This window comes from Panthera tigris, chromosome D2, assembly GCF_018350195.1.
Source record: "Panthera tigris isolate Pti1 chromosome D2, P.tigris_Pti1_mat1.1, whole genome shotgun sequence".
In the NCBI taxonomy this organism is placed as follows: Eukaryota; Metazoa; Chordata; class Mammalia; order Carnivora; family Felidae; genus Panthera; species Panthera tigris.
In genome coordinates, this window is record NC_056670.1 from 59,936,523 (window position 1) to 59,962,237 (window position 25,715).

A 25,715-nucleotide genomic window follows, 5' to 3' on the forward strand; every position below is an offset into this window, starting at 1 on the left:
ACCTTAGTTCATTGTGCCAAGGCAGAAATTGGGATAGATCCCCAAATGACTTAGCCCAGGCACCAAATCTGCCTCCCTTGGGCTTTCGGGGATTGACACCAGCCTGCAACCCTTAAAAACGCATCATCTGCACCAACACCCCGCCCGCCCTCAGCTTTTTCTCCTGTCTCAGTAGTGCCACCTAGTGGGCTACTGAAGTTGTGGCTGCCAGGCTGAGCTGGAGCTGGTTTTAATAAGTTTGGCATAATCCTTAGTAAACAAGGTTTGGAGGGGAGTCTGCTCTGAGAAGCCTCCTGATAATAGCACAGCAAGTAATGACACCTGTGTTATTTGTTTTTGCCTGTGCAGAGTTATTGAGAAAATCCGCAGAGCACACTCTCGTAGACATGGTGCAGCTGCTCTTCACAAGGTAAACCTGCTGCTGTTTGCTTCAGCCCGGCTGCCCGGGCCTCTTGAGCTTGCCTGCTTCCACACAGCCACTTCAGGGACCTGGCCAACCCCACAGCCACTTCAGGGGCCACTGGGATTATGGATGGGGGTAGTTCACTGGGCCCAGGGTTACTGAATAAGGGGAAAGGAGAAGATAGCTGGCTTGGCCTCAGAGGGAGGCAGGGGGTTATTTGATCTAGGCCAACAGACCTTGTTCTGCTTTCCAAACTTGTGTCTGTTTCTGTGCAGGTAGCAGCTGGGAAAGGGAACGCAGAGAGGAAGCCAAATTCAAGGGAGCCTGGAACAGGGTGCTGAACTCCCAGAGCTCAGTCTGATTTCTGTGAGAAAGGACCAAGGCTAGGGTGACAAACCTTGTTGGCCCAGACTCTCCCAATTTTAGCACTGAAAATCCTGCATCCCTGCACACACTTCATTCTCTGGCAAACCAAGACTGCTGGTTACCCTCATCAAGGCCCTCAATTTAGGGGCTATGAGGCCTTTTCATATTATGCCTAACTGCCTGTTTCCTACACCTCTTTTCAGTAGACTAACTTTGAGAAGAGCTGACTGAGGCAAGAGCTTTAAAGCCTCCCCTGGGAGATATTAATAACGGGGTTGGTTATGTATCTGTGCGGCCCAGGGTTATATAGGAAATCAGTGTACCTTCTGCTCAATTTTGCTATGGACCTAAAATTTCTCTAAAAAACAATCTAGTTAAAAAAAAAATTCCCCATGGTATTTCATTTTGCTCTCAGATCTGTAAGTAATAATTCTTATTATCCACACATTAGATCTGCCCCTGCTCCTTGCTACAAAGCATTCCCACTCTTCAGGCTCAGATTTATTGTTTTCAAAACTCAACCTGCCTTTTACTGCTCACACTATGTCCAGTCTCCTGGGATTTTGATGGACTGCCCTCTCCCCATATTGTGCCTTTCATCTGTACTTGTTAAGTAAATACAAGCAGGAAGGGGTCGGTTTAGGATGAAAAGAGCCTCCACACTCCAAGGGCATTAGTCACTTTGCCCTGGTGACTCCCTTTTTTTTAAGAATGTGTCTGTATTATAAGTCTCCCAACTTCTTACTTTGATAAGGTTCTCAAAAGGATGAAATTAGCCTGCTTCTCTTCCTAGCTTTTCCTAAGAGACAGGGCATGCCCTGGCCCACTGCATCTTTGGGCTGTGGCTAGCATGCTGGGGAGATTTGTTGTTATCCCTAATGACAGTTCATGGGGTTCTCTATCTTGTAGGTTACCTCAGTTTAAAGAAGAACCCAAGAACTATATGGGCACCAACATGAAGAAGGTATGAGCTGTTGTCCCTCATCCAAACTTTGGTCTCTCAACTTTAGTGCTATGGGGATTTTCCTGGACACCCTTGCTTGGCAAAAACATGCTTTTGCCTAGACAGGTCTGCTTGGAATCTAAAAAATAGCTATCATTCATTTAGTGAGAAATTTATTCTTCCCCAGATACCTTTCCTTCCCCAACCTTTCCTTCCCAGCCTATCTTTGTTGACCCACCACATAAGCTGGTGAACCAGTCCTTCATGGAAACTTGGTAAGGCCCATCAGATTGGGCTAAAAATGTATGTTGATAAAAGTGAACGTTCTGCCATCCCCTCAAAGCCCAGACTTGTCAGTAGGTAGGAGGCCTAAAGAGGCTATGCCCTAAGTCCCACCATAATGCTGGATTAGAATGGGCTCACACTTGGGCTTGTCTCTGTTGATGAGACAAATTAAGCCTGACTCTAGATCAGAAGGTTCTCAAACTGATAAAAGAATGTGATCAGAAGAATGGCCTCTTTCTATTTTAAACTGAAGTCCTGAACTTCACAGACCTCTGATGAGGATTCTACTTGCAACCCTAAGAGGTTCTTCCCGTGGAGATGGCCCTTGGCTGTTTGGTGCATGCACCTGACCTTCCCTTCTCCCCAGCTCTCCATCCCTATTCCTGCCCTATGCCCTATTGGCGTGTGTCTGAATTTATTTCACTTTGTTTAAATCGTTCGTTTGCCTGTCTTTCACAGATTTCTCCATGTCTCCTCAACAAACTGGAGCTAAGTAGTGGGGAGCAGACCAAAGCCCTGAACCAGTTAGAGAGGGTACTACTCTTTAAGAACCTCAAGGTCTCTCTCCCTCTCCCTCTCCTTTCCCCCCTTTTTATTTATTTAAATGTTTATTTTTTTAATATGTAACATCTGGGTCACATTTCCATTGTGCAGAGCACAACTTACCCCTACCTAATAACACAGCACGGTTTTGGAAGAGTTGCATGTGTTTGTAGCTTTGCAGTGTTGGGAATTTCCCTGGGGGCATCTGGTTGCATGGAGGCAGAAGGAAGCTTTGAACTGGTGACATATCATGTAGTGAGCCTGGATAGAGAGCTTGGGTCCTGCTGACATCTTGCGGGGATGTTAATATCTACCAATTTGGGGGAACTGTGAGGGACCTCTGAGCAAGCCCCTTCCCTCTTCTACCCTTTGCCTGTCTCAGAGCTGGCATATGGAGCTTAAGCACAGTCTTTGGCTCTATTTAGATACCTGAACTGGGTTTGGAGGGAAAGGATAGTCCCATCTAGTTGGGGTCTTTTATTTTTCGTAGTTAGTGTTAAAGCGTTCCTTCATTCCCAGGTTTAGGACTCTAGGTGGAGGGGAAGGAGCTGGATAGCTCAAGATGGGTTCTGCAGAGATGCTCTCTGTCCCTTAAAAGTTGAGATGTAGAGGAGTTTAGGGGAGAGGTCCAAGTTAAAGATTACCCCTAACCCCATATCCCTGCTTTAGGAAGAAGAGGGAGAGAAGGAGGTATGGGCTGTCTATGTTTAGGCTGTCACATGAGTGGCATTCTGGAGGTGTGATTGTGGAAATCCAGGTCATTGAAGATTAAAAGAACTGTGTATGTGTGTGTACACCTAGGTCCCTAGGCCTGCATTCTTTTTGCACAGTGTCCATTTTCATTTATGTGCTTGACTCATCTCAAGTTGCAGCTCTCTCTTCAGTGGCTACCCTGCCTTTTGCCATGATTATTAACCTAAGACCTGCCCTTTCTTTGTAAAGCTTATACTGCCCTTTGGAAATACAAAGTTATATGGATTAGGTGTTGGAGGGTTCCATGAACAGGGAGCATAACTGTACTTTGTCAGGGCTGAGGCATTTGTGAGAATTGGAGCTTCTCATCCCCTACTCCAGCCAGGAGGCAGAGAATACTAATTGAAATGATCAGGTTGGAGCTAGTTTTGCAGAGATTAAAGAAGGAAACAGGCAGGGACTAATCCTAGTGTCAGAAGGAATCTCATTGAGTGACTGGTTTCTCGGTGGAAGTAGGACCACCTGGGTGGAGTCACTAAAATTGGGAATCCGCCTAGAGAGAAAAGATATCTCACAAAAGTGGATCCAGATGTTAGTATTTTTGGATCTCAGTGACAATTGCCAATAAAGCTAGGAGGTTCTTGTTTTCCCTCATTAATCTCTTGAGCTTCTTGACTGTATGTTTGGCTGACTCTCACTCCCATAGGTTTTTTTTTTGTTTTTTTCGTTTGTTTTTTTGGTTTTTTTTTACCATGAACTTTCTTCAGATGAGCTTCAGTGGTTACTAGAGAGAGCATTCTAGTTCCTGTTTAACCACAGTGCTCAGAACACTTGAAGTTCCATTCTAGGCATATGACTGTAGGCATTCTGGCGATGGTGGCATAGTATAAATCCAGTGTGAAGTTGTTGCCACATTAGTAAGAGCTGGGTGTGAGGCTCAACTTTTGGACCTCTCTCCTTTCTGGGTGGAGCTTTTGGTAAGGAAGAATTATATGGTTTCTAAACAAAGGATTAATGGTTACCCAGGTTCTGGAGGGCTTGGGGGAGGTTGAAGAAGGAGGCCTATCCCCCAAATGCTAGAAGGAATTGAACAGGCCAAGGATGACAGGGTATATTCGGCCTTTAGAAAGAGGCTCTTACTTTGTTAGAGCATTCTGATGATTCCTCGACCATTACAGTTACCCAGTCCAGGAATGGTCCCTTAGTCTAGAAATAGTATGGAATAACTGTGGAGGGACTGGTAAAGGACTGGTCTCAAACCCTAACAGAAGGCATCAGGACCAGAAAAAATGAAATGGGCTTAAATAAAGTAACTGTGAACTGAGGGTGGAGAAAATGCATAAAAATTTATATCCTAGAGTAGTTCCCACAATAGGTTTTAGAAATTTTCCTTTGTAACTAAAAGGAAGCTATAGGAAATATAGCAGGACAGAAGAAAACAGAATAGAGCAAGGTACAAGAAATCAGTAGCCTTACCATCTGAAAACATAAAACTGCATCTAGAAAGACCCAACAGTGAGACAGGAGGTCTCACTGATGTACAAAATTGGGAGCAGCAGCATGACATGACCCTCCATCCTTAACTCCAAAAATCAGCTGGGATACCACTCCTTCCTTAACTCCTTCCTTGACCACTTTGATACAAAAATTTCAGAGTCAGGGATGTATTTAGGATCTAGGCCCCGTTCACGAACCAGTAGGGAAGCTAAGAGAGTGACAGGGAAGGAATAGACTCTCATAGTTGGTTAAGAACCTAGGAGTAGAAGGCTGTGCTACAGATAGTTGAGGAGCAAAGCCCTGGAGTCCTTGTAGATCTGAAGCCTCAGGCAAAGGAACCTCTGCCCTTAGCTTTTCTGCAGGAGGGTCAGGCACCATCTACAGGACTTAAGATTGCCACCCAGGACTCAGGGAAGCAGAGTAATATGTGATCAGCTGAAAAGCAGAATGTTTAGGAGGTCACCAGGCTGACCTGTGAAATGGCAGACGTAGAAGCAAGGTTGGAGGAATAGGAATGTGCTCTGATGGTCTAGATTCTTCCTTTGCCACAGACACGGCATATAGGCTGTTTTCTAGGGACCAGTAGGAATAAAAGAAGGGAGATTTCTAGGGAAAGAGTCTTAGTTTGAGTACCAGTGCTAATGAGGTATGATATTTCCAGCTGAAAATGAGAGCAGGAGGCATGAGTGATTCATCCAAGTGGAAGAAACAGAAGAGATCCCCCCGGCCTCTGCGCCATATGACCAAAGTCACACCGGGTTCAGAGCTGCCCACCCCCAACGGAACTACCTTATCCTCTAACCTCACTGGTGAGTGCCCTGGGTTGCTTCCTCTAATTAGAATAGATAGAAGAAAACCTTCCTCTCTCAGGCATTTTAACATTGAAAACTAGTCAACTGAGGGGCTTTGGTCTTTCTGCTAAGAGTAAAAAGGGAAAACTCCAGGTCTGTTCAGACTGTGACCACTTAGCAATTCTGCAGTGACTTTGGGTTGTTATCCTTCCAGAGGAACTGTGACTACTTTAGAGACCAGTGTATGCAGAGATTAGTATGTGGTCTAGGAAAAGAGCCCCTAGTGCCATGGAGGCTATGTTTTTCCTACAGTCTCTTTTCTTCAAGCCTCGCCTACTTTGCTTGGCAGGGGGAATGCCCTTCATTGATGTGCCCACTCCCATCTCTTCTGCAAGTTCAGAAGCTGCCTCAGCAGTGGTCAGCCCCTCTACAGACAGTGGCCTGGAGTTCTCCTCCCAGACCACCTCCAAGGAAGACCTCACTGACCTGGAACAACCTGGCTCTCCAGGGTATAGCACAGCTACAGAGCCTGGCAGCAGCGAGCTGGGGATTCCTGAGCAGCCTGATCCCCAGGTATGGCTTTAAGGCCCCTCTCTAATCTTCTAGTGTAGAATTGGCTTGACCCTTTTCATCCTTTATCCAGGTTTTGGTTCAAAAGAAGGTCAGGTTGGGGGCGGGGGGGGAGGTGCGGTGTAGAGTTACTTCATTATTTCTTATTTCCTAGAATCAGCTGTGCAATCTAGAAAATCCACAGCATGACTCACTGTAAGAGGTAGCTCATGGGATTTATCAAGTCTTGCATACAGGTAGTACTAGGCAAAGGGGAGGGAAATGGCCATGGCTTTGGAAGATAATGATATAAATCCCAAGCCTATGAGAGCCTCTATTGTTTCTAGAGTTCTAGTCACTTTAGGTCAGTGATGCCTCAGGAAGTGTTTTCTGAGTCCTTCACACTCCTGCCCTGAGCCATCTTGCATTGATTCATAGCTCACTGAGCTGGCCCTACACCTGCAGTCCATTAGAGACACTTGGAGCTTAAACACTTCAGGGGGGAGTAAGTTCCAAGTTGCTCTTGCTTCATCCCTCTTCCTATCGCCCTGCTGCTGGTCATAGCAGGAAGGGATTCATGTGGAAAAGGCCCAGTCAGCATCCGTGGAATCCATCCCCGAAGTGTTAGAGGAGTGCACATCCCCTGCTGACCACTCTGATTCTGCCTCTGTTCATGACATGGATTACGTCAATCCCCGGGGTGTACGCTTTACACAGTCCTCCCAGAAGGAAGGTGAGTTCTCTCAAGCAGTCTCTGCCTATTCACCTCCCCCATCCTGCCCACTAAGCATCCTGAGCCTAGATGATCTTGGACCCAAGGTGTCTGCTGTCCACATTTTCTAGTCAGGAAATGGAATCAAGCCAGGGGGACTTTGGCATGGATGGAGCCCTTGCCAACCTATACAGAGAGGGACTTTGATGAACAATAGGAAGTGAGAGGGAAGAATAGAAAGCTTGAGACTTTTAACAGAAAGTAGGGTCATCAATTCTGATTCCCTTTAGTAAGTGAGACTAGTCTTACCTTTCCAGAAAAAAAGCTTTTTTTAAAAAAATTTTCTTGAAAAGAATCACTTATTTGAAATTGCCTTGTATAATGCAGGGCAGTCCAGGCCAACTTTTCAGTCCAGTTGTTTCCTGACATTCCCACTTTACTTCTGGCTTTCCCCAGGTACAGCATTGGTCCCCTATGGTCTTCCCTGCATCCGCGAACTCTTCCGCTTCCTCATCTCCCTCACCAATCCACACGACCGCCATAATTCAGAGGTTATGATCCACATGGGATTGCATTTGCTGACAGTGGCTCTTGAATCAGCCCCTGTAGCCCAGTGCCAAACCCTGTTGGGCCTCATCAAGGATGAGATGTGCCGCCACTTACTCCAGGTAAGACTGGACCTCTAGAGGGTCTCTGAGCCCTTGGCTATTTTCCACGGTCTCTCAGGGACCAGGGGGAGCACAAGGAGGTTTGGTTGATTGGTGAAAAGAGTATAGGATCCAGAAAAGAATCTCCCTTCCCAGTTGGCCAGTGGTCATCATCAAGAGGACTCTACTAGTTCTCTGGGGACTCTGGCAGCCAGAAAAATATAGGAATGGCTAGATATAGTTTCCTTAGAGTACAGGACCTTAGTGGCAACTTCACAGAGTTTATTATCCTACTTTTCTCTTGGTTGAGCCATAGGTTCAGAAACCTAATGATTTAACCCTACTCTGATCTCCAGCTACTCAGTGTAGAGCGACTAAACCTTTATGCTGCTTCCCTGCGGGTATGCTTCCTACTGTTTGAGAGCATGAGGGAGCACCTCAAGTTCCAATTGGAGGTGAGTTTCTTGAACTTGGATAAAGAAAAAATAGCAAGATATATAGCATCTTTAGTGGGGCCAGCTCTGTCCTGCTGCGGGGATGGGATTTAGGGGCTCCTAAAATCCTAGAGAGCTATTAGCCTCTGTAGTTTGGTTCCTTGGCTGTCCTCTTTGGTGGAGAAATTAAAGGGAGCCCAGAGAAAACTGGTTGGCTATAAAATGAAAGAAGCCAAATATGAGGACTGGTGGACAACCTCACTATGAGTGGGTACAGGTTTTCTGCCCAGCAGTTCCTCTGCAACACAGGCAGGCAAGTCAAACTGGCTTTGCCACTAAGTTGCAAAAAGGAACTCTGAATAGTACCAGGTAAGGCTCCCATAGAAAGCACAAAGAGGGCAATAGGCAACTTGTTTTGGATCAGGCATAAGGTAGAGAGCCAGGCCTCCCCCAATGTGGAGGCCAAAGAGAAGGACGGAATGTCTTTAAGGATATGTTAACGCATGCCTCCTGGCTGGGCGTCTCCTTCTTGTATTTAATGTTTTTCCTGTCTAATTTTTCTCTTCTGTCTTGAATCCTTATCCCACTCAAATGGCTATTACTGGGTTATTGCCAGATGTACATCAAAAAGCTTATGGAAATCATCACTGTGGAGAACCCCAAGATGCCTTACGAGATGAAGGAGATGGCACTGGAGGCCATTGTGCAGCTCTGGCACATCCCCAGCTTTGTCACTGAGCTCTATATCAACTATGATTGTGACTATTACTGTTCCAACCTCTTTGAAGACCTCACCAAGCTGCTGTCCAAGGTGCTGAGCATTATTACTGTCCTCTAGAAAGAAGGCTCTATTAAGGAAATCTCTCTAGTGGTAGTGAGCATATTATACACGGGCGGGGGGGGGGGGGGGGGGAGGGGTGCAACACTTGAAAGCTGGGGAACAGGAAGAAGAAAGGCATTTTCTCAGGGCAATGCAGAAGTTATAGGTGGTTTCAGGATTTTTGGAAAAAGATAAAGTATTAACCTCAAGTCTACTGAATCTGTTTACTTTCCAGAATGCCTTCCCTGTGTCTGGTCAGCTCTACACAACACACCTCCTCTCTCTTGATGCCCTGTTAACAGTGATTGATAGCACTGAGGCCCATTGCCAGGCCAAAGTCCTCAACAGTCTTACCCAACAAGAGAAGAAAGAAGCAGCTAGACCTGGCTATGAGACAGTAGATGGCATCCGAGAAGCCAGCAATAGTGAGAAGCATTTCTTTCTTTGAGGATCCCTGGGTTCTATGCTTATCATTTCTCTACTCACCAAATCCTCTCTCCTTATATCACTTCCACTGGGGGCTCTCCCAGTTCTATGTTTCCAGGATTTGGTGGTTTGAATCATAGGCTAGGCAGGCAGGTTCGCAACACTCATGGATTTGTCCTTTTCTTCTCCACACTTTGGCTTTCATTTAATAATAATAATAAATTATTAATTAATATAATTATTAATACTAAATATAGTAATTATTTAAATTTATTTATTTAATTAAAGTATAGTTAACACACAGTGTTATGTTAGTTTCAGGTGTACAGCATAGGAGAATTATTTATTTATGGGGGGAAAGAGAACCTAGATTAAAGGATATAGGACTTCTGTTCCTGAGAGCTCCAGGCCCTACTGTCCCCCACCCCAGTATCTGCTTCTACCCTAATTAATCTTCTCTGACATCCCCTTGAGACTGAGGTTGCAGATGACCAGAGAATGGGACTGGGTAATCTCTATTAAATTATAGAATCTAGGGGTGCCTGGGTGGCTCAGTCAGTTCAGGTCATGATCTCGCAGTCTGTGAGTTCGAGCCCCACATTGGGCTGTGTGCCAACAGCTCAGAGCCTGGAGCCTGCTTTGGGTTCTGTGTCTCCCTCTCTGTCTGCCCAAACCTCACTCATGCTCTGTCTCTCTCTCAAAAATAATAAATAGGGGTGCCTGGGTGGCTCAGTTGGTTGGGTGTCTAACTTCAGCTCAGGTCATGATCTTGCAGTCCGTGAGTTCGAGCCCTGCATCGGACTCTGTGTTGACAGCTCAGAGCCTGGAGCCTGCTTCAGATTCTGTGTCTCCCTCTCTCTCTCTGCCCTTCCCCTGCTCATGCTCTGTCTCTCTCTGTCTCAAAAATAAATAAAAACATTAAAAATAAATAAACTTAAAAAATTTTTTTAAAGAATAAATAGACATTAAAAAAAAAAAAAAATATATATATATATATATATATATGGGGCTCCTGGGTGGCTCAGTCAGTTAAGCGTCCGACTTTGGCTCCCGGTTCATGAGTTCGAGCCTCATGTTGGGCTGTGTGCTGACAGCTCGGAGCCTGGAGCCTGCTTCTGATTCTGTGTCTCCCTCTCTCTCTGCCCCTCCTCCACTCTCGCTTGCTCTCTCTCTCTCTCAAAAATAAATGAACATTAAAAAAATTTTTTTTTAAATTAAAAAAAATAAATTATAGAATCTAATGCTTAGCTAACCTGACTACTTGTTTGGGATTAGGTTTGTCCTATTCAGGGCTGGTGACCTATGTGGGTCTATGTGGGACCTAGGCAGGTCTCCTTGACCTGGGACTCAACTTCTCCTATAACTCTGTTTGGCTTCCTACCCCATCTTCATTTGTCTTCTTCTCTCTTACCAGCTGAGAGAGCAGCCAACGACAGGAAACCTGTAGGCATAGCCCCAGATGTCCCAGGCCTACATTTACCAGGTGGAGGGCGGCTGCCAGCAGAACACGGGAAGCCAGGATGCAGTGATCTGGAGGAAGCTGGTGACTCTGGGGGTGGGTACTGGGTATCCATGATCCTCAGCCCCCTCAACTGGAGGGTCTGGTAGAGAGCAGAGGGGTGGGGTGCACAGACACCCTAGGGCAATATGTGGGTAAACCTTGGCTGCTCACCCATGCCCTCAAACCTGGAGAGAGGAAATAAAATGTTTGGAGCCCTAGAAGATAGGATTTGTAGGAAGACTGATGAAGACAAGAAAATTTCTGAGTCATTCTCCTTTTTTTACTAGAGTATATTGGCAACCTTTCTAAAAGCCTGGGAAAAGAGATCTTATGGGTATTTTCTTCTCTTCCACCCATCTCCCATTCCTAGCTGACAAAAAGTTTACCCGGAAGCCACCTCGATTTTCCTGTCTCCTGCCAGATCCACGGGAACTGATTGAAATTAAAAACAAAAAGAAGGTATATATAGCGCTATCTCCAGAGCTTAACCTCTGCCTGCCTCTGTCTGGGTGTCTTTTGTAGGGTTTGTGTCTCAAAGGATAAGGGAGAGTAGCAGCTCATTGAATGGTTTCCCAAAGCTAATCTTTGCAGTTTTTTGGGACTTCAGCAACCCCCCAGTCTCCTTTGAAGACCTTCACTTCTAAGCCTTATAATTAAGTATACCCTATTGTGTGCCTCTGGGCAAAATCTGCCCTAGGTGACAGGTAAGTGTTACTGGTGGTAACAAAAGCCTGGGACCTGGTGTCATGTGTCACTGGAGGTTAACTGGTCATCTCAAGCTCTGGGGTGAAGATTGGCAATGAAAGGAAATTGACATTTATCTGCTGCTTTAATAAAATTCAAATAACTGTGTGTGTGTGTGTGTGTGTGTGAGAGAGAGAGAGAGAGAGTGTGTGTGTGTGTGTGTGTGTGTGTGTGTGTGTGTGTGTGTGTATTTTAAAACAAAGAAAACCTCTCTTTGAAAAAAGAAATGTTTATTTCTGAGAGAGAGTGAGTGAGCAAGCATGCATGTGGCAGGGGCAAAGAGAAAGAGGGAACAAGAGAATCAGAGGGAACGAGAGAATCCCAAGCAGGCTGTGTGCTGTCAGTGTAGAGTCTAACATGGGGCTCAATCTGACGAACCGTGAGATCATGGCCTGAGCTGAAATCAAGAGTCAGACACTTAGCTGACTGAACCCCTCAGGAGCTCCAAGAAAACCTTTTTTTCCTCTTATGGTCAGCCTAAATGACTTCGGTTTATGTGTCCCCTTAATTACAGGGCTGTGACTAGACAGATAAAAAGTGGAGTTATCATCATAGTTCACCTTGTCCTTAAGAGCTGGGAAACCAAAGTAAGAAGAGAAATCCAAGCTAGGCTGTAAACTGATGCCAGGATGGCCGTAAAACTGGAGAGAAGAGAACCTCCTCTAATCTCTCTTTTACTTTTTCCTGATCCCCAAGTTGGTGAAGGGCTGTCCTATGCATCTTGGGAATTCAGAAATGAGTGAAAAGGAACTCCTCAGCCAGTTCTAATTAGACATGAAGATTGGGGAAAGCTAGAGTCGGTATGGTCCAGCCTTAGTTTTGGAGTCACTTAGAACCACATCCTAGGAGCCGGTTAGGTTACCAACTGTGGACCATGATGGAGCCCAGCCTGGCCTTGTCTGGTTTAGGAGCAGAGCATCTTGTGACACCTCTGGTATTTCTCCTCCAGCTGCTAATCACGGGCACAGAACAGTTCAATCAGAAACCAAAGAAGGGGATCCAGTTTCTGCAAGAAAAAGGCCTCCTCACCATCCCAATGGACAACACAGAAGTAGCCCAGTGGCTCCGAGAGAACCCTCGGCTGGACAAGAAAATGATTGGAGAGTTTGTGAGTGACCGCAAAAACATTGACCTGTTGGAGAGCTTTGTAAGGTGAGGAAGCTGTAAGAAATGGGGGACATAGGTCACATACTCTTCCTCTTCCCATGATTTATGTCTGTTGGACTTGAAAGTGTCTCCAGCAAGATAGCTTTGGGAGCCATTCCATTCTGCATAGAGAGCATTGCAAAGGGATGGAACAGGGTTACTGAGCACAAGGTAGGTTATGGGTTCCAGTGGATGAGATTTCCAGGCAAGAACTCACTGATGTGGAAAGGACTAAAGTTAGGAGTTGTCAGATTCTACTCTGTGTTAAAGATGACCAGGAGATAGAGATGACCCCTTTTCCAGAGACTTGAGCCTCCTCTGTTCTAGTATAAGAAGGTTAGAGGGACTGGAGCTAATAGGGAACCCAACATTTGCAGCTTATATATCTTTAGTCTCTTCATCCTTCTTCCTTTCCCTGTAGCACCTTCAGCTTTCAGGGTCTGCGGCTGGATGAAGCTCTTCGTCTCTACTTGGAAGCCTTCCGCTTACCTGGGGAAGCACCAGTCATCCAGAGGTTGCTGGAGGCATTCACAGAGCATTGGAGGGTGAGTTGAATGGTAGGGCCTGAGCCCAGCATCCCAAGTTCATTTGACTGAGGGTTTTTATGGCTCCTGCTGCTGTCTCCTTAGAAGGCTGAGAGCAGCATCAGTGAGCTTTCTATAGAAAGGCCAGCTTCTGTTAAGGAGTTGGCAAGAGGTTGGCAGATTTCTTTCTGGGAGCCCTACTCTACCTAGCATTGGCCAGTGGGTTGGTAGTAAGGGTTTGGCCAGAGAAGGGCATTGACACAGATGGGGTCTTTGCTTTTTCAGAATTGTAATGGCTCCCCATTTGCCAATAGCGATGCCTGCTTTGCCCTGGCCTATGCTGTCATCATGCTTAATACTGACCAGCACAACCACAATGTTCGCAAACAGAATGCACCCATGACTCTAGAGGTAAGTTTGGATCCCAGCCAAGGCAGAGAGGGTCCAGCACAGTTTTGGGGGTGTAGCAGGAAGGACATGGGATTTCCAGTGGGTGCAATGGACAGAGTCTGTCCAGGGGAATTAGGGAGGGCTGACCAATCCAAGAGAAGAACTGTGTTAGGGAGGTGGGTTCTTTCACTTTCTGTTTCCTGAGTCCTATTTACCATAGACCCAGGAGTTCTTTGGGGGGGCTTCAGCATTCACACATGGGGGGAAATGCTTATTGGCCTGTCTTTAGGAGTTTCGCAAAAACCTAAAAGGTGTGAACGGAGGCAAGGACTTTGAGCAAGACATTCTGGAGGACATGTATCATGCCATCAAGTAAGTATTTGTGGAAAATAGTTTGGCTTTCTATTAAGCAGAAGCACACTGCTTCCTTTTCCAGATTTTAGAGTCACAGCAGACTTCAGTGATTCATATGCCCTGGATTCAGCCTTGAGACTCAGCTGGGCAGCCCCTTCCTTCCCATTTTTTCCTTAAAGAAGCCTGAACAACACTGGAGCTCTAGGATTCTGAGCCAGGATCTAAACTGCCCCTGCTAAGTAGAGTATCATGGGCTCATTTTCTGAACCCAAAGCAGCTGGGTTTTCTTGTCGAGCTCACAAAATGCATTCTGAAGCTGGTAGAGGACACAAGAGGGGCTCTGGAGGGTGAGGTTTGGGTCAGAAGTCAGAGATGGACACTTAGGTTTTTCACTGTAAATCAGAAAAGATAGAAATGTTCATCCTGTCATACCCAGAAAGAATGTGAGATCTCACTAGAGGACTAAAGGCCACAGTTAGAGACAGGGCTTTGAGATTATGGGGGATTATTGGACACTCCCTTTTTTTCTCCCTGGTCCCACTGGTGAGTAGGAAGCAGACCACTGAGCTGCAGTTTTGGTGACCTCTCATTGACGGATTGAACCAGTATGGGCCAAACCTGTTGTCCTAGTTTGGAACCAGTCAGGTTCACAGCAGTGCACCTACTCTTTCCTTTACCTCTGGACAGGAATGAGGAAATTGTGATGCCTGAAGAGCAGACAGGCTTGGTTCGGGAGAACTATGTGTGGAATGTGCTGCTTCATCGAGGTGCCACCCCAGAAGGCATATTCTTGCGTGTGCCTGCTGGCAGCTATGATCTTGACCTCTTCACCATGACCTGGGGCCCCACTATTGCTGCTCTCTCTTACGTCTTTGACAAAAGCCTTGAGGAAACAATCATCCAGAAAGCCATCTCGGGCTTCAGGTAGTTCAGCTTTGGCCTTGGTCTTGACCTCCTCCCACCTCTCTGAGTTAACATGGTTGCCTCCATGCCTTTCAGACTCCTGCTCTTAAGTTTCTTAGAAAGGGATTTCTCTTGAGTGTTTGGAGGGAGTCCGAAGCTTGAGAAAGCTCAGTCTTAAACAAACTCAAGAGTAGAAGGTTTCTTCCTGGAACTGATTGGGGAAGAATCCCAAGTAAGCCTCCTCAGGGACTTGGAAGGGCTGCCTGGCCTTCCAGTGACTCACTCTGTTTCTGGGATGTGACATTACAGGAAGTGCGCCATGATCTCCGCCCACTATGGCCTCAGCGATGTATTTGACAATCTCATCATATCTCTGTGCAAATTCACAGCTCTCAGCAGTGAGGTGAGCAGCGGCAAGAACTATGTACTTAGAGTTCCAAAGGAGGACCTCTCTTTTAGTCATGGATCTATCCTTATCTGTGGAGCTGTTTTCTCTCAGAGTATTCCTTCACTCCCTCTAGACTACAGCAGCACTTAGGCCATTTCTGTTTCACACCCCTTAGGATGAGAATAATGTCACCTCATGTATTGTAACCCCTTAGGATGAGAATAATGTCACCTCATGTAATTGGGATGGGAGAGGAGATACATCACTGGGGAAAGCCTTATCCAGGTTAGCCCTTCCGACCAGTATTAGGAGGGATTGAAGCGTAGCAAACAGAAGGGCCCTCAGGGAGCCATAGGCAGAGTCCTAAAGATCTTCTTTCTAGATATTTACCAGACCCTAAGCCTTTTCTCATCATCTTTTTTTTAGTCTATTGAGAACCTGCCTAGTGTGTTTGGAAGCAACCCCAAAGCCCATATTGCAGCTAAGACGGTATTCCATTTAGCCCATCGTCACGGTGACATCCTGCGGGAGGGCTGGAAGAATATCATGGAGGCCATGCTGCAGCTCTTCCGGGCCCAACTGCTACCCAAAGCTATGGTGGAGGTAATTCTTATAGGAGACTAATAACAAGGCAAAAGCCTGTAAACTCTGTGCTATCTGTGTATTGAACTGGTTGAAAGTAGCACTGGGCCTGATGACTGCTGAAGCTTACCAAGAACACCTCAAATGTGAGACCACAGATCTTGGGTGAAGGGATAGCTATAAATGAAGGCTGGTATAAACCATTGCCGGTCACCAACTGTAGGGGGTCTAGTCAGTAATGTGGGGCAGTGAGCTTCAGGAAGAAAGCCAGAGAACTTTACATGGAGGAGCAGGAAATGCAAAGGGCATATGGAGAGAAATTATTCTTGGCCTGATTTTCCAGGTAGAAGATTTCGTGGATCCCAATGGCAAGATCTCTCTACAGAGGGAGGAGACACCATCAAATCGGTGAGGGCAGATCAGAGGCTAAAGGCTTCGGGAAGGGAAGGTCAGAACTCTGGAGCTCACCAGGGCTTGAACTCTTTCTACAGAGGAGAGTCAACAGTGCTAAGCTTTGTGAGCTGGCTGACACTAAGTGGTACTGAACAGTCTAGTGTGCGAGGCCCATCCACTGAGAACCAAGAGGCCAAAAGAGCAGCCTTAGACTGTATCAAGGTAACTGGCCTGCCTACCCCTGGTAAACAAGCCTAGATCCCTCCCTACTAGATAGATGCTGCCCTAGGAACTGAAGAGTAGAATCACCCAGGACTTGTGGCCAGAGCTCACTCCTACTCTCTCTCCCTACCTCTTGGGAATATTCTCTTCCCTCCAGTGCTTGTCACTGACCCCCTCTCTCTCATGCCCCCTCTAGCAATGTGACCCAGAAAAAATGATCACAGAAAGCAAGTTTCTTCAGCTGGAGTCACTGCAGGAGCTCATGAAGGTACAGAATGAAGAGGAAAGAGAGATGAAAGGGCTGGCTGTGTCTAGGAGGGGAGGTGGGGACAGTGATGTTTAAATGCCTTAATTTCTGTCAGGGCAGGCCCAAGGGGCTGGTTTCTCCATGCTTTCCTGCTGTTCTCCTCTAGGCTCTAGTCTCAGTGACACCAGATGAAGAGACATATGATGAGGAGGATGCTGCTTTCTGCCTGGAGATGCTGCTGAGGATTGTGCTGGAGAACAGGTAGAAGGCAGTCTTTAGGCAGGCCTCATACTGGGCTTGTGCCAAAGGGATGGAAGACTGGAGCCATCTTGCTGAGTGGGCTCTAGGGGCAAGAAGCACATGAAGCTGTAGACAGTGGAGGAGAAGCTTGCTCATTATACCTGCCTGCTTAGGGTATAATAACCAATGAGCCCTGAAAGGCTTAACCTGGATCTAAAAAAGAGACTTATTACCTAGTGGCCTCTCCAACTGAAACTGTCCTCACCCTTATGTTCCTCAGGGACCGTGTGGGTTGTGTGTGGCAGACTGTTCGAGACCATCTGTATCACCTATGTGTCCAGGCACAGGATTTCTGCTTCCTTGTGGAGCGGGCAGTGGTGGGGCTGCTGCGCTTGGCCATTCGACTGCTCCGCAGAGAAGAGATCAGTGGCCAGGTAAGCAGAGTGCAGCTGGGAGGGCAGGCAGTTATGCAGGGGACTAAAGCCACAGTGTCCGTTATGGATAATGCCCGAGACAGAGAGTAAGTACATTTAGTGCTCCATAGCATGAGCCCAGTGACCTGTCACAGGGCTGGAGGAAATCTAACAGCTGGCATTGGGGATGAGCCTAAGCTGGTCCTTAGCATCTCTGTAGGTTCTGTATCTGCTCTGCTCTGTAGGGCTGGATGGTTATTGCCTTGTGGCATTCTCAGCCCTATACCTGGTTTCCTGGTTCTCATGCTTAGGACTCTCCTGAGATCTCTTGGCTCAAGTATAAAAGACAGCCAGCATAGAACTAATAAGTGACTTCAGCAAGGTTACAGGATATTAGATTAACACAAAAAATTAATCACATGTCCAGATACTAACAGTGAACGTATAGAAAATGAAACCAAAAACACAATATTTACAAGTGCTTCAAATGAAGTGAAATACTGAGATACACACCTAACAAACATGTATAGGATCTGTATGCTAAAAAGTATAAAGTTCTAATGAAAGATATCAAAGACGATCTAAATAACTGAAAAGGCATACCAAGTTAATGAATTTGAAGACTCAGCATAGTAAAGATGTCAGTTCTCCCATAAATTCATCTGTAAGTTTAATACAATGGAGAAAATCCATGAAAATCCCAGCAAGGTTTTTTGTAGGCCTAGGCTTATTTTAAAATTTAGATGGAAAAACACAGGCCCTAGAATGGCCAGACATCTTGAGAAAGAAGGAAGAGGGAAGAATCACTCCATCTGCTATTAAGGCTTACTGTATAACTGCAGTAATCAAGACTGGTATTTGTGGAGAGACAGACCCATAAAGCAGTGGAACAGAAGAAAGAACCCAGAAATAGACCCACACAAAGATGCTCAACTAACTTATTTTCAGCTTATATATTTAATCTATTTTGAGAGAGAGCAAGCATGCACGTGAGTAGGGGAGGAGCAGAGAGAGAATCCCAAGCAAGCTCCATACTGTCAGCACTGAGCCTGATGCAGAGTTCGATCTCACAAACTGGGAAATATGACCTGAGCCTAAATCAAGGTCGGGCGCTCAACTGACAGAGCCACCCAGGTGCCCAGCTCAACTAATTTTTTTTTTACAAAAGTGCAAAAACAATTCGGTGGAGGAAGGATAGCTTTTTCAGTTGCTGGAACAATTGAAATCAGTGGGTGGGGAACAAACAAGTGAACCTTGACCTAAGTATTATACCTTATAGAAAAATTATTTCAAAATGAATCCTAGAGGGCACCTGGGTGGCTCAGCCGGTTAAGGGTCCAACTTTTGATCTCAGCTCAGGTCATGATCTCATGGTTCATGAGATCAAGCCCGGCATGGGACTCCATGCTAACAGTGCAGAACCTGCTTGGGATTCTCTCTCCCCCTCTCTCTGCCCCTACCCTGCTCATGCTTGTGTGCGCTGTCCGTCTCTCTCTCAAAATAAATAAACATTAAAAAAAAAAGAATCATAGATTTAAATGTAAACTGTAGAAGTATGAAACCTTTTTTTTTTTTTTTTCTAAATATAGTTAGGCTAAGTAATTTGGGTTTTTTTTATTAAACTTTTTTAATGTTTATTTATTTATTTTTTTATTTTTTTTTTAACGTTTATTTATTTTTGAGACAGAGACAGAGCATGGACGGGGGAGGGTCAGAGAGAGAGAGAGAGAGAGACACAGAATCGGAAGCAGGCTCCAGGCTCTGGGCCATCATCAGCCCAGAGCCCGATGCGGGGCTCGAACTCACGGACCGTGAGATCGTGACCTGAGCTGAAGTCGGACGCTTAACCGACTGAGCCACCCAGGCGCCCCGATGTTTATTTATTTTTGAGAGAGGCAGAGACAGAATGCGAGTGAGTTAGGGGCAGAGAGAGAGGGAGACACAGAATCGGAAGCAGGCTTCAGGCTCCGAGCTGTTAGCACAGAGCCCGACACGGAGCTTGAACTCACGAGCTGTAAGATCATGACCTGAGCCAAAGTCTCAGGCGCCACCCAGGTGCCCCAGAGTACGAAACCTTTAAGAAGAAATACAGGAGGGTATCTTCAGGAGGTAGGCAAAGTATTCTTAGACTTGATACCAAAAGCACAATCCATGAAAGGAAAAATTGATAAATTGGACTCTATCAATATTAAAACTATACTCTGTGGAAGCTAATGTGAAAAGGATGAAAAGATAAGGAGCATATCTTTGCAAATTACATATCTGAGAAAAGACTAACATCTAAATAAAAGAACTCAAAATACAACAGTAAAGAAACAATCCAATTAGAAAATGGGCAAAAAATATGAATAGACATTTCACTGAAGAAGATATACAGATGGCAAATAAGCACATGAAAACACTTAAATGATGTTCAACATTATTACCCCACAGGGAAATGGAAATTGAAACCACAATGAGATATTACTACCCACCTACCACAAAGACTAGAGTAAAAAATAGTGATATTACCAAATGCCGGCAAGGGTAAAGGTCACTCATATATTGCTGATGGGAATGTAAAATGGTACAGCTCCTCTGTCAGCAGTTTCTTCATAGAACTAAATATGCAGTTACCACACAATCTAGCAGTTGCACTCTTGGGCACTTATCCCAAAGAAATTAAAGCCTACTTTCTCATAAAAACCTATTCATGAATGTTCATAGAAGCTTTATTTGTAATAGCCCAAAACTGGAATCAGCCCAAATGATTTTCAACAGGTATAGTTAAACTGTGGGACATATGTCCTTAAGTCCTTAAGACTGTTCAGTAACCAAAGCAACAAACTATTGATAAACACAACAATTTGGATGAATCTCCAAGGGATTATACTGAGTGAAAAAAAGCCAATTTCAAAAGGCTATATATTATATAATTCCATTTATATGACATTTTTGAAACGACAGGATTTTAGAAGTTATGAACAGATTGCCAGGGGATAGGGATGGGGGCAAAAAAGAGGCAGATGTGTTTATAAAAGGGCAACACGGGGAATCCTGTGGTGGTGGAACTATTCAGCATCTTGACTAGCGAAGGCTACATAGACCTAAAATTAGGTGACTAAGTTGACTAAGTGACTTAGGTGACTAAGAACCTAATACACATATGAGTAAAGTAAAACTGGGGAAACCTGAATAAGATCAGTGGATTGTATCAATATCAGTATCCTGGTTATCATATACTATAGTTTACATAACGTTACCGTTGGTGTAAATGGGGCAAAGCATAGAAGAGATCTCTCTGTGTTAGGTTTTATAGCTGCATATGAATCCATAACTCAATAAAATTTTTAATTAAAAAAAGACTGAAAAAAAGAAAAGACCAGCAGCAGGACCAGTTGGGTCCTAGCCAAACCATCCTCACTGGCCTAAGAAAACTGGTGGGAAAGGAGACTAGACAAGAAGCTGTGTGCCCACTTCCTGCTTCCCATCCACCTAGGTGCTGCTCTCCCTGCGCATTTTGCTACTAATGAAGCCCAGCGTGCTGTCCCGAGTCAGTCACCAGGTAGCCTATGGGCTCCATGAACTCCTTAAGACCAACGCAGCCAACATCCACTCAGGTGATGACTGGGCCACCCTCTTCACGCTACTGGAATGCATTGGCTCAGGCGTAAAACCTCCAGCTGCACTGCAGGCCACAGCCAGGGCTGATGCACCTGATGCTGGTAAGCCCTTTCCCAGGGAGACCCACATTGGCAGATAAACAGTTATGGCCCCAGGGGTTGAGACAGGAAAACAAAATACAGGCTATTGCATTTAGCAGATTAGACACCCCTGGCTTCTGCCATCTGCTTCCAGAGCTTCCTGTACCCACTGGCCTTTCCCCAGCACCCATGGGTTAAACAGCATGAAAGCTAGTAGGCAATATAAACAGCTATAATACCAGGCTTCCTACTGTCCTGAGGACTGTTTTATCAGAAACTATGTCCTCACCACCACCCGCACCCCCTAGCTGCTACTAGATACCATCAGGAGCCCAAATTAGCCTGCTGCCACATTTGGTCAAGAGAGAATCTGTCCAGGGGCATCTGGAAGTCTCAGTCGGTTAAGCATCTGACTCTTGACTTTGGCTCAGGTCATGATCTCACAGTTCATGGGATCAAGCCCCATGGTAAGCTCTGTGCTGACAGTGCAGAGCCTGCTTGGGATTCTCTCTCTTCCTTCTCTCTCTGCCCCTCCCCCACTCATGGTCTGTTTGTTTCTCTGTCTCTGTCTCTTTCTCTCTCTCTCCCCCCCCAAATAAATAAACAAACTTAAAAAAAAAAATCCGTCCAGACCATCCTGCAGCCCTCTGATGACAGGGTTGAAACTAAGCTGGACCAAGAGAGAGGAGAGGCCAGGCTTCAGCACCTACTTCTCAGAATTGAAATCATCCCTCATCCCAGTGTCCCCCTTTCCACCCTGACTCTGCCCTTCTCCCTGCTGACTCAGGGGCCCAATCAGACAGCGAACTCCCATCCTACCATCAGAATGATGTGAGCCTGGACCGAGGATACACTTCTGACTCAGAGGTCTATGCTGACCATTGTAGGCCTGGCAAGATCCACCGATCAGCCACAGATGCTGATGTGGTCAACAGCGGTTGGTTAGTGGTAAGTGAGCATACAGGTAGTGGGTGAGTCTTCCCTCCTTGGCCTGTGGGAAAGATTCCTGGTCCTCCAGCAGGACATCTAGGGGGAAGATCAGGCTCAAGCCTGGGTTCCCGGCAACTCTTGTGTACTTTACAGGTGGGGAAGGATGACATCGATAACTCCAAGCCAGGTCCTGGGCCCAGCCGGCTAGGCCCTTCACCCCTGGTCAATCAGTACAGCCTAACAGTGGGGCTGGACCTCGGGCCACATGACACTAAGTCCCTGCTTAAATGTGTGGAATCTCTGTCGTTCATTGTGCGTGATGCTGCCCACATTACACCTGACAACTTTGAGCTCTGCGTCAAGACTCTCCGCATCTTTGTGGAGGCCAGTCTGAATGGCGGTGGGTTACCCAATGAAGGTGCAGTTGGGGAGTAACCATGGGAATATACGGGGGAAAGGGAGGAAAAGGTAGGCCGTCTGTGTCCATGGATGTAGAATTGTGACCTGGGTCTGGCTCTGCTCAGGGTGCAAGTCCCAGGAGAAACGTGGCAAGAGTCACAAATATGACAGCAAAGGAAACCGCTTCAAGAAGAAATCCAAGGAAGGCTCAGTGCTTCGGCGGCCTCGAACCTCCAGCCAACATGCCACTAGAGGTGGGCATAGTGACGATGATGAGGATGAAGGCGTGCCTGCCAGCTACCATACGGTGTCTTTACAGGTCAGTCAGGACGTAAGTATGGCATCCTTTACTTGCTCTCCTCTCCCTCCTCGTGACATTGGGAGCCTGGGCAGAGCCAGGGACAGCCAAGGCTGAGAAGGACCTGTTTTCCAACCCAGGACCTTGGCCACCACCTCCACAGTGTTCCCCTATCCAATATCCAGACCTTAATATTTAAGGTTTATGTTTTGAATAAGTAATACATGCATATGTACAAAGTTCAAAAGTAGAAAAGGGTAAACAGATAAAAGTAAGTCCCGGGGTGCCTGGGTGGCTCAGTCAGTTAAGCATCCAAGTTTGACCCCGGTCATGATCCCACAGTTAGTGGGTTCGAGCTCTGCGTCAGGCTCTGTGTTGACAGCTCAGAGCCTGGAACCTGCTTCAGATTCTGTGTCTCCCTCTCTTTCTGCCCCTCCTCTGCTCCCTCTCTCCCCCTCTCTCTGTCTCTCTCTCTTTCTCTCAAAAATAAATAAACATTAAAAAAAAAAAACACGCATAACTTAAAAAAAAAAAAAAGTCGCATTCCATTTCTGCCCCCAGTTGCTAAGTTCCCCTCTCCAGAGGTACACACTGCCACCAGTTTCTTGTCTATCCTTCCAGAGCTATTCTTTGTCTATTCAAGGTATATAAAATTTATTTTACAAGCAGACTTCATATCACTGAATAAATGGAGAACTAATTGCCTTAATAACTGTAGAAAAATCCTGAAAACAAAAAAATTATTAAAGTTGACCACACACTATTGCCCACCAGAGCCTCTGAGTCTGATGTTTGCTTTCTGTTTGTAAGGTGAAATTAATAAGATGAGGCTTAATCTGTCATCAGAAGGTATGAAAGAGAATTGAAAAGAAAGTACCTCTTTCACCATGTAATGCATTGTTACTAAATACTTATTCCACACACCTCCTCACGTCTCCTGCACTAGGAGTAATACCCAACTTCGGGAAGCACTGGCTGGAAGGGGGCAACTAGCTCATGAAGTTGAAGAGAAAAGGCGGGGTGGGAGGGGTAGAGTATGGTGTCACTGGTAGTAGGGTCTCCCTTGAAGACTCAGTCAGGGACAGTGTTTTGGGGGTAGGGGGGCACCCACGGACCTTAACTCATCCTGCCTCTCCTGTGACCCCCAGTTGTTAGACCTGATGCACACCCTACACACGAGAGCGGCCTCTATCTACAGCTCGTGGGCGGAGGAGCAGCGCCACCTGGAGACAGGTGGTCGGAAGATCGAAGCAGATTCACGCACCCTCTGGGCCCACTGTTGGTGCCCTTTACTGCAGGGTAAACATCAGGGGAGCAGGCAGGGCAGGGGCAGAAGTGAAGCTGGAGCTTGGGAAGCACCAGGATCAGGATGCCTGAAGGATCCTGAGCCTGTTCTCACTCTCAGGCATCGCCTGCCTGTGCTGTGATGCCCGGCGCCAGGTGCGGATGCAGGCACTGACCTATCTGCAGCGAGCACTACTGGTACATGATCTGCAAAAGCTAGATGCCCTGGAGTGGGAGTCCTGTTTTAACAAGGTAGGACTCCCCTCTAGTCTTAAGGCAAAGTTCAAAGCCTTAAGATAGAGCTGGGCAGCCTGAAGAGCCCCTGATGTCAGTCCTCAGCCTGCATCCTATTTTTCTCTTCTGCTCTGTGCTTATCCACCCCACCCCCTGGCTTCCTTGGGGCAAGGCTGCCAACTGACCCTGCTAGGGAGACATTGGCTCTTTACCTACCAGGTGCTGTTTCCTCTACTGACCAAACTCTTGGAGAACATCAGCCCTGCAGATGTGGGTGGGATGGAGGAGACTCGAATGAGGGCTTCCACACTGCTCTCTAAGGTACTGCTCAATGCCCTCACCCACCCACTCTCCCCATACTTGCCTCTCTGCAAGGAGGGAAGCTGGGCTTCTGCTAGGACCTAGAGATGCAATGTGGGTGCTCAGGATCCCCAGCTGTGGAGACTCGGCAGAACCCAGAGACCTGGGAGGATCTTGGAATTCAGAGGAATCTCTGCTATAGGATTCCCATGCAAGATAGAGCAGGCTTCCTTCCCAGCCTTGGAGAGGGATGCAGACTGCTCCGACCCCTCTGCTAAAAGGGGCTGGTGGGCCATAGGTCTTCTTGCAGCACCTGTCTCCGCTGCTGTCACTCTCTACCTTTGCGGCCCTCTGGCTGACCATCCTGGACTTCATGGACAAGTATATGCATGCAGGCTCCAGTGACTTACTGGTATGTTCTACCACTGCCTGCTTCCTCTCCCACCTGCTGGGAAGACATGCTGTTTTCCCTCGATGGATGCCTCCTTACCATATTCCACCATGCCCTCTTTCCCATCCACATGGTCCCACTGCCACCTACAGTCAGAGGCCATCCCTGAGTCTCTGAAGAACATGCTCCTGGTGATGGACACAGCAGAGATTTTCCACAACGCAGATGCCCGAGGAGGCAGCCCCTCAGCCCTCTGGGAGATTACCTGGGAGCGCATTGACTGTTTTCTGCCCCACCTACGAGATGAGCTCTTCAAGCAGACTGTCATCCAGGGTAGGAGGCTTAGCTCAATTTTATCAAAAAGAGTCCCCATCAGAGAGTCTGGAGCTAATAAATAGTTCTCTGTATCTCATATTTGTGGGAGGATTGTTGGGTAGCCAGGGCTCTGCTTGAAGGAAAACACTAAGAGCTGCCATCTGGTTTTTCTGCCCTCCCCAGACCCCATGCCCATGGAGCCACATGCCCAAAAACCTATGGCCTCAGCCCACATGGCTCCTGCTGCTGGGGACACAAGGACACCTGGCCATCCACCTCCTCCAGAGATGCCTTCTGAGCTGGGGGTCTGTGGTGAGTCCTTCTGAGCTAGCCTCCTGGGTGTTGAGCAAGAAGTAGGAGGCCTAAGAGGAAGCCCAGGGTAGTTTGGGATTGCCACTGAGCATGGGCTGTGAGCCAGGGAAAGGAGGGAACCAGAGTATTCTGGTCACCTGCTCTTCCTGTGGGAAGTGACAGGACCAAATAAGCTCTGATGAGCTACCTGCTTGAGATTTTCAGGCATGGGAGGAGAAGGTTGGATCAGGGACTTGACATAAATATGCAGCAGTTGCCCTTCAGGAGGGATCCTAGTAAATTGCAGACCATAATTTACTTGACTGGAGGTACAGCAAAGGAGATAGAGGGTAGGTATAAGGTAACTGCATTTTTGAATGCGTTAAAGGGGAGATTGCCAACTACATAGCCTGGTAGGAGTCATTTTGTTCACA

At 46.6% G+C, this 25,715-nt stretch overlaps 1 protein-coding gene across 12 annotated transcripts in view; it reads left to right on the forward strand.

Annotated features, from left to right (window-relative positions):
* Positions 1 to 25,715, forward strand: part of GBF1 (golgi brefeldin A resistant guanine nucleotide exchange factor 1) — a 119,327-nt gene that overhangs the window by 92,675 nt on the left and 937 nt on the right. For 2 of the 12 annotated variants that reach the window (XM_007080209.3, XM_007080208.3), the window contains 34 exons: positions 349 to 409; positions 1,679 to 1,733; positions 2,457 to 2,555; positions 5,392 to 5,539; positions 5,871 to 6,094; positions 6,635 to 6,803; positions 7,239 to 7,450; positions 7,786 to 7,884; positions 8,480 to 8,674; positions 8,919 to 9,108; positions 10,524 to 10,664; positions 10,981 to 11,069; positions 12,304 to 12,506; positions 12,922 to 13,045; positions 13,310 to 13,435; positions 13,704 to 13,786; positions 14,456 to 14,692; positions 14,981 to 15,074; positions 15,486 to 15,662; positions 15,985 to 16,049; positions 16,133 to 16,256; positions 16,453 to 16,524; positions 16,670 to 16,764; positions 17,024 to 17,177; positions 20,635 to 20,860; positions 21,627 to 21,787; positions 21,923 to 22,169; positions 22,294 to 22,499; positions 23,615 to 23,765; positions 23,872 to 24,002; positions 24,204 to 24,305; positions 24,583 to 24,696; positions 24,828 to 25,008; positions 25,174 to 25,302. In XM_007080209.3, coding sequence (XP_007080271.1) covers positions 349 to 409; positions 1,679 to 1,733; positions 2,457 to 2,555; positions 5,392 to 5,539; positions 5,871 to 6,094; positions 6,635 to 6,803; positions 7,239 to 7,450; positions 7,786 to 7,884; positions 8,480 to 8,674; positions 8,919 to 9,108; positions 10,524 to 10,664; positions 10,981 to 11,069; positions 12,304 to 12,506; positions 12,922 to 13,045; positions 13,310 to 13,435; positions 13,704 to 13,786; positions 14,456 to 14,692; positions 14,981 to 15,074; positions 15,486 to 15,662; positions 15,985 to 16,049; positions 16,133 to 16,256; positions 16,453 to 16,524; positions 16,670 to 16,764; positions 17,024 to 17,177; positions 20,635 to 20,860; positions 21,627 to 21,787; positions 21,923 to 22,169; positions 22,294 to 22,499; positions 23,615 to 23,765; positions 23,872 to 24,002; positions 24,204 to 24,305; positions 24,583 to 24,696; positions 24,828 to 25,008; positions 25,174 to 25,302 — 4,884 coding nt within the window. Of the gene's footprint in view, positions 1 to 348; positions 410 to 1,678; positions 1,734 to 2,456; positions 2,556 to 4,001; positions 4,211 to 5,391; positions 5,540 to 5,870; positions 6,095 to 6,634; positions 6,804 to 7,238; positions 7,451 to 7,785; positions 7,885 to 8,479; positions 8,675 to 8,918; positions 9,109 to 10,523; positions 10,665 to 10,980; positions 11,070 to 12,303; positions 12,507 to 12,921; positions 13,046 to 13,309; positions 13,436 to 13,703; positions 13,787 to 14,455; positions 14,693 to 14,980; positions 15,075 to 15,485; positions 15,663 to 15,984; positions 16,050 to 16,132; positions 16,257 to 16,452; positions 16,525 to 16,669; positions 16,765 to 17,023; positions 17,178 to 20,634; positions 20,861 to 21,626; positions 21,788 to 21,922; positions 22,170 to 22,293; positions 22,500 to 23,614; positions 23,766 to 23,871; positions 24,003 to 24,203; positions 24,306 to 24,582; positions 24,697 to 24,827; positions 25,009 to 25,173; positions 25,303 to 25,715 lie in introns of those variants that run through there. The other 10 variants (XM_007080211.3, XM_007080210.3, XM_042961084.1 and 7 more) reach the window with 10 other exon arrangements.